This window comes from Coenobita brevimanus, chromosome 75 (genome assembly GCF_032717465.1).
Source record: "Coenobita brevimanus isolate Jiangsu-jjx chromosome 75, ASM3271746v2, whole genome shotgun sequence".
In the NCBI taxonomy this organism is placed as follows: Eukaryota; Metazoa; Arthropoda; class Malacostraca; order Decapoda; family Coenobitidae; genus Coenobita; species Coenobita brevimanus.
In genome coordinates this window covers 2,929,001-2,935,000 of record NC_137028.1, presented here as the reverse complement: position 1 = coordinate 2,935,000, position 6,000 = coordinate 2,929,001, and the positions used below count along the sequence as shown (strand labels likewise).

Below are 6,000 nucleotides of genomic sequence, written 5' to 3'. Positions count from 1 at the left end.
GTAATTATAGGTAGGTAGGTAGGCAAAGCTAGATAGAAATATAGATAGATGATTGAGGGGGATGGATAAAGAAGGACAAATAGATTGGTAGGTATAGGCAGATACGTGGATGGACTGATAGATAGACAGATAGACAGACGGATATAAAAACAGATATAGCTAGATAGGTGGATGGTTAGATAGACCGGCATAAAGACTGATAAATAGAGAGTTAGACAGATAGACAGATATATATTAAGATACACAGATAGACATACAAATAGCTAGATAAATACAGATAGACAGATATAGATAAAAAGACAAATTGAGATAGACAGATGGATGGATCACACCGATTAACTGGTGAGAAGAGAAAGGGAGTCATTTTGAAAGTCTCCCCCTGTTTCAACAAAATTTCTGAGGGCAAGAAGAATATTTAACGTCCTCGAGCTGAAGGGTTAACCGTACCGAGAAAATGACACAAGCTGTATTACCTGCCGGTGATTAACCATTTTACTATCATCATCATCGTCGTTGTCGTCATCATCCACCCGTCCATCCATCCGTCCATCTATCCAAAGTCGACCGCACCCGGATCCAAGCAGTAATGAAAAAGCCGTAATCATATTGAAAGAGGAAATTCCCTACGTCCGTGTAAAAAAAAAGAAAAAAAGAAAAAAAAAAACAGAGGGGGGAGAGGAGTTTTGCAAGGGACAGTAAGGGTATCGAAATATTCTGGCCACGTCCCCGCCACCAGCCTTTCAGCGGGCCTTATGAAAGCACATCTGGGAGAACGGTGGACAAAGTGTGGTGTTGTGGACCTATTCCTTGTTTATCAGGTGTATCCTATGTCCTACACATCACATAACAGTGCCAACCTAAGTCGTACACTAACCCACAAAAGTACTGTGCTAGAGGAAACCGATGATATTCTAAGTATTACAGTTTGTGATGTTCCAAGAGGAGTAATCGGCAACCATCTTCACTGCCATATCATACCAGCACTGAGATATTGGCACTCTCATGAAAGAAAGTTACCGGAGTGGGATAAAGTCATCATCGAACATTTTGCATCAGTCATCATGTGTGGTGTCAGACTGTTTCGCGTTAAGTGTGCACTGGTAATTTTCATAGAGTAAAAATTAATATCCAATCTCTATATTCTCTTTTGTGAACCAGTTATAAGTTTCAGACCTCGGTAGGTTTCCCACTAAAGGGTACATCTGTGTGGAATTATCGAGAATGAAATTAGCAGGCCGACCTTGAAGTGGGTAAATATTATCACGTATACTGGAACTTTGCACAAACAGCGCACAAAAGGGTGGAGGCAAATCGTAAGGTAGCAGGTGTGTAGTGAGTGGTGGCGGTGTGCAATCCATTACCAACAGCTCGGACACACATACAGTACACCTGCCACGTTGCATCCTGGTTTAGCAACTCCCACGTTCGGAAAAATTAAATGCTCTGTGCAGTGAAAATAACTTCATTATACATAACTGTACTTTAGCAAACCTGATACACTTTCATAGCTATCTATCTATCTATCTACCTATATATAATGTACGTATGCATACACAAGTATATATATCATGCTAACACTAGACGATATGGTTCAACTGTGAGGAATCCTAGCACTCCAAGGCTTCAAAAAGAGGAACCTAAGCAGCCCAAGACTTCAAAAGAGAAATCCTAGTAATCAAGGCTTCAAAAAGAGAAATTCAAGGAGTCAACGTTTCCAACACAAACACAGAAAGATAGTGACTCTGTTCTACCACAATAAACCGACAATTCATTTATTTATTAGTATTATGACATCCTTCAGGCGCTTACAGTTTCAAGGATAAAAAGAACAATCTCTCAGTCGCCATCATTACTACCACCAGCATCCCTACCACTACCACAAACACCAATATTACTTCAGAGGCATTCACATTCTAGAAACTGGATCGCTACAAAATGGAAACCTGCGTATCTGTGTCGCAAATTATCAAGCAGCTGAAAGAAACGGAATTGTTCTCCATGTGAGGCTACTTTTATGTGTATATGAGTAGTGGATGTATCAAAGGCTGGCTCTAATCCCTCTCTCTCTCTCTCTCTCTCTCTCTCTCTCTCTCTCTCTCTCTCTCTTTTCCCATTATAATTTTTTTTAATCATTTCCCCCCAGATTTTAATTACAACTTGTTAATTCTGCATCCCTCGTTTCCCCTCTCCCCCTCTCTCTCTCTCTCTCTCTCTCTCTCTCTCTCTCTCTTTCTCTTTCTCTCCCGCAAGGGATAGGTGACCCATTCTCTCGAAAGAGAATTGAATTCCCCATAAAATCCCCTGAAATGGTTTATCGACACACACACACACACACACACACACACACACACACACACACACACACATACATACACACACACACACACACACACACACACACACACCACGGCATTGAACCAGATACTATTTTTTTCCTTCACCATTTAATAGCATGACTGACAGACTGATCTACGGTAATATACATTTAGTTGTCAATCAGGGAATCCATCAGAGCAATCAGACTTTTGCATTATCGTGAATCAGAATTGTGATTTTTTTTGGTCAACGTGTATCGGGCAGCAAAGAGTGAGCAGTAGTGGTGGAGAGGGACGCCTTCACGTGGTGGCACCCATATAACCTGGCAGTTCCGGTTTCCTGGTATACGGACGTCCGCAAACTTCCATGCTATCCCCCCAAAAGCGAATGGCGGACTGCAAGAAGGTATATTCAGCCAACAGTCCGCTAGGTTCACGTTTCAGATGAACCTAGGGCTACAACGACAACGACCACTACTAATATATCTGAGAGATTGTAAAGTGTAATTGTGTAGGTAGTGTTTGAGCAGACAGCAAGAGAAAATGTTGTGGACAGCATGCTAGACTGATCTCATTATTAGTGTCACTGCAAGAGCCAGCAAAAAGGAAGGTGGCCATGAGCTGGGACCCTCATGGCTGGTGAAGCGGGAACTATTGCTCTCCCTGTCACCAGCTTACAGTCCACCTCGGGAGTACCGCCCTCTTCGAATGGTGTTGCAGTCGCCTCCTTAGCTATTAACAGTTTGCTTTCATCTGAGGTAACAGGTCCACTCCCAGATATTAAATACTTTTATCGTTGCATTCAATTCGCTGAGCCTTAATTATGATGTAGGAATGAGACTCCTTAGTTACTAGCCAAATCATCCCTCTATTTTGACTAAATCTGTCCATAAACTGAGCTGAGGGAGTTAAGGACCTTTGTGAAGTGAAACGAAATCGACAACAGTATCACAACACGATCTAACATCAAGGGTCTATTATAACAATGGGATCCCGTTTCCAACCAATATTCAGCATGTACTTAAGTGGTCAGCTTAAGTCTTCCTATCTCGATTCTTCTTTCACTTCTTCTTCTTCTTCTTCCAGGCTGTGATGCGAGAAGTCTCAAGCCTAATGTGGACGGCAACGAAGGGTCGGACGAGACTACGGGAGGTGACAATCGCCCTCCCTCGCTCCTGGAGAACGGACGCCTTGACCTGTTCCCTCCCAACGCCTCTACCAGCCACGTCAGTCACCACAGAGGGCCACATCCGCATCGCAGCGCCCCACCCAGTATTCGGTGACCGCCCTTGGACGCAGCAAAGCCAGGGATGTGGGCGACAGGGAGATTTCATACAGATGAGCGATGACCTCCTTTTGGCTGACGACGAGAAGACCCACGCCCTCACAGCCCGGCTTCTGCTTGCTGAGTGGGCCAAGTTTCGCTGGGGTGTGTTTGATGAAAGGGGACATACTCGCGATCCTCTCTACCCACCCACCTATCGTCACCCTAGCACCTCCCAGTGGGCCGCGACGGGATGTGCAGACGGGACTGTGAAGGGGAGTACCTGCGACCCGACTCAGCCAGGGTGCTCTTTCTTTCCCCAGGAACATCACAACGCACATCTCACCACCTCTCTCCTCGCCTTCCCAGAGCTCCCAACCGTAAGTATGACGAGGCGTTGAAGGAGTACAAAGAAAAACAAACAGCAACTGATCTATTAGTTCTTTCGCGGCTTTTTTTTTAATATAATAGGCATGTTGTGAGGATGGAGAATGAGAGACTGATTAGAAGAGGGAGTGTCTGTACAGTAAATGTTGTGGAGGGGGAGACGGAGACCGAGGATGAGATGGACGGCTATGGTGGAAAAAGAAGGGGTGTATGAGTTGGAGAGAAAGCAGCCTGACGGCGGACATGGTGACATGGAGGCGATTTGTTTGTGGTCACCCCTTACGGGAATACGTACTCTGGTTACGGATGGACAGACATAAGTAAGCTATCTGTTCCATGGGTCAAAGACAAGGAGAGAAAAGCAGTCAGGGATTAACCTTTGCTACTAGCCCATTCTGGTACTGTTTGAATATCAGTGGTAATATACTTGTGACAGTCGGTGTGTGTGTGTGTGTGTGTGTGTGTGTGACTGCTCCCTGGTCACTGGTTAGGGGGCACATCCGACACACATGCACAGCTATTCACTCTCACCAACGATAAAAGTTTATTGTGCAGCATTTATTATCCACAACGATGACTGTCCGGCGCATTCAATCACTCACAGGATTATATTCTTTTTCGTACTGCAGGCAGCATGCGGTACCCCCTAAGCCTGGAAGGTACAAAACTGCCAGCAGAATTATTTGAATAGTCGGTTTGTTTTTCACTTGAATAAAAGATACAAGTCAGTTTTCATTCCACATATGTATTATCGCTTAGCTCTTCCACTGGCCCAATCCCACTACTTCAATACCATAACTTTAATACCAACTGTGTGTGTGTGTGTGTGTGTGTGTGTGTGTGTGTGTGTGTGTGTGTGTGTGCAGGTCTTGTGTAGCGAGTACACCTGCGATCCAACTGCACACTCCATCCATTTATCTTTTTATGTATTTTCCTACCAATCACTATATCTATCTGTGCGTGCAGGTGCAAGCGTTCTGTAGCGAGAAGACCCACGACCAAGCCGCCCCTACCAAACACAACGCCCTCTGTGCCAGCCGATCAGCGTGGGAGGTCATCAGGGAATCCACAGACTTCGCCGGCGCACCGTAAGATACATGGCACTGCTTTGATTCGAGGGTGTTTTCTTGGGAGACTTCGCAGTACCTTTGCCTAGGCGATTTAGTCTGCATATTACGCCTTTTATGAGCGTTACTGAAGGAAACTCTATACTAAAAATACATGAACAAAAAAGAAGAATGAAGAGGCAATATGCATAATGTATCGCCACACCAAGGAGTACTGAAGTCTCCTGCGTCACGTACATACGACCCTGAGAAATATTTAGGCGTTTTGAAGTCCATACTGAATACATGCAATGGCTTTCTCACAGACAGATAAGCATACAGTTAGAAATATATACAGAATGACTGATAGATAAAGAGATAGATACAGAGTCAGGCTGATAAATACAAAGATGGACAGAGAGACAGAGACACAGATATAGGTGGCTACACAGATAAAAACTGACAGACAGATGCCCGATATATACAGATGGATTGGTAGCTACATACAGAGAAAAAACAGATACATAGATTAGATATACAGACAGACAGACAAATCTCCTCCTGAACACAAGTTTTAAAATACACTGCATAAAATACCAGCACAGAAAAATGGCCCCATATGCGTGTGTTTATATCTGCAGGAGCGGAAGCAGCGGCAACACTAAGAGATGGCGTGGTGTGGAGCCCCAGATAGGCTTGGTGCAGATGTCCTCTCCTCGCTACGTCTTCACCATCGAGGACACCGCCACCATGAACCTGCAGGTGGGTTCTGGGGGATGATTTAGACATGGAGAAAAATTAACTGTTTGCTCGCATGACTCGTGTAGTTGGTATTAATCTTAGCATCATCATCCTCGTCCTCGTCCTTTTCCTCCTCTTTATTATTTCTTTCTCTTTCTTCTTCACTTGGCCCTGTTTTTGCTAGCACAGGACAGTCCTTAGTTCCAGTACCATTGCGATTTATTTTTCATCTTACACCAAACCTTCT

General features: G+C 44.4%; 1 protein-coding gene across 1 annotated transcript in view; it reads left to right on the top strand.

Annotated features, from left to right (window-relative positions):
* The first annotated feature begins 3,428 nt into the window (after positions 1 to 3,428).
* The window catches only part of LOC145408020 (calcium-activated chloride channel regulator 1-like), a 28,372-nt gene continuing 25,800 nt past the window's right edge, over positions 3,429 to 6,000 (top strand). Inside the window, exons 1-3 of the mRNA XM_080278820.1 lie at positions 3,429 to 3,959; positions 4,933 to 5,054; positions 5,657 to 5,774. Of these exons, the coding sequence (XP_080134946.1) occupies positions 3,429 to 3,959; positions 4,933 to 5,054; positions 5,657 to 5,774 (771 nt within the window). The remainder of the gene's footprint in view (positions 3,960 to 4,932; positions 5,055 to 5,656; positions 5,775 to 6,000) is intronic.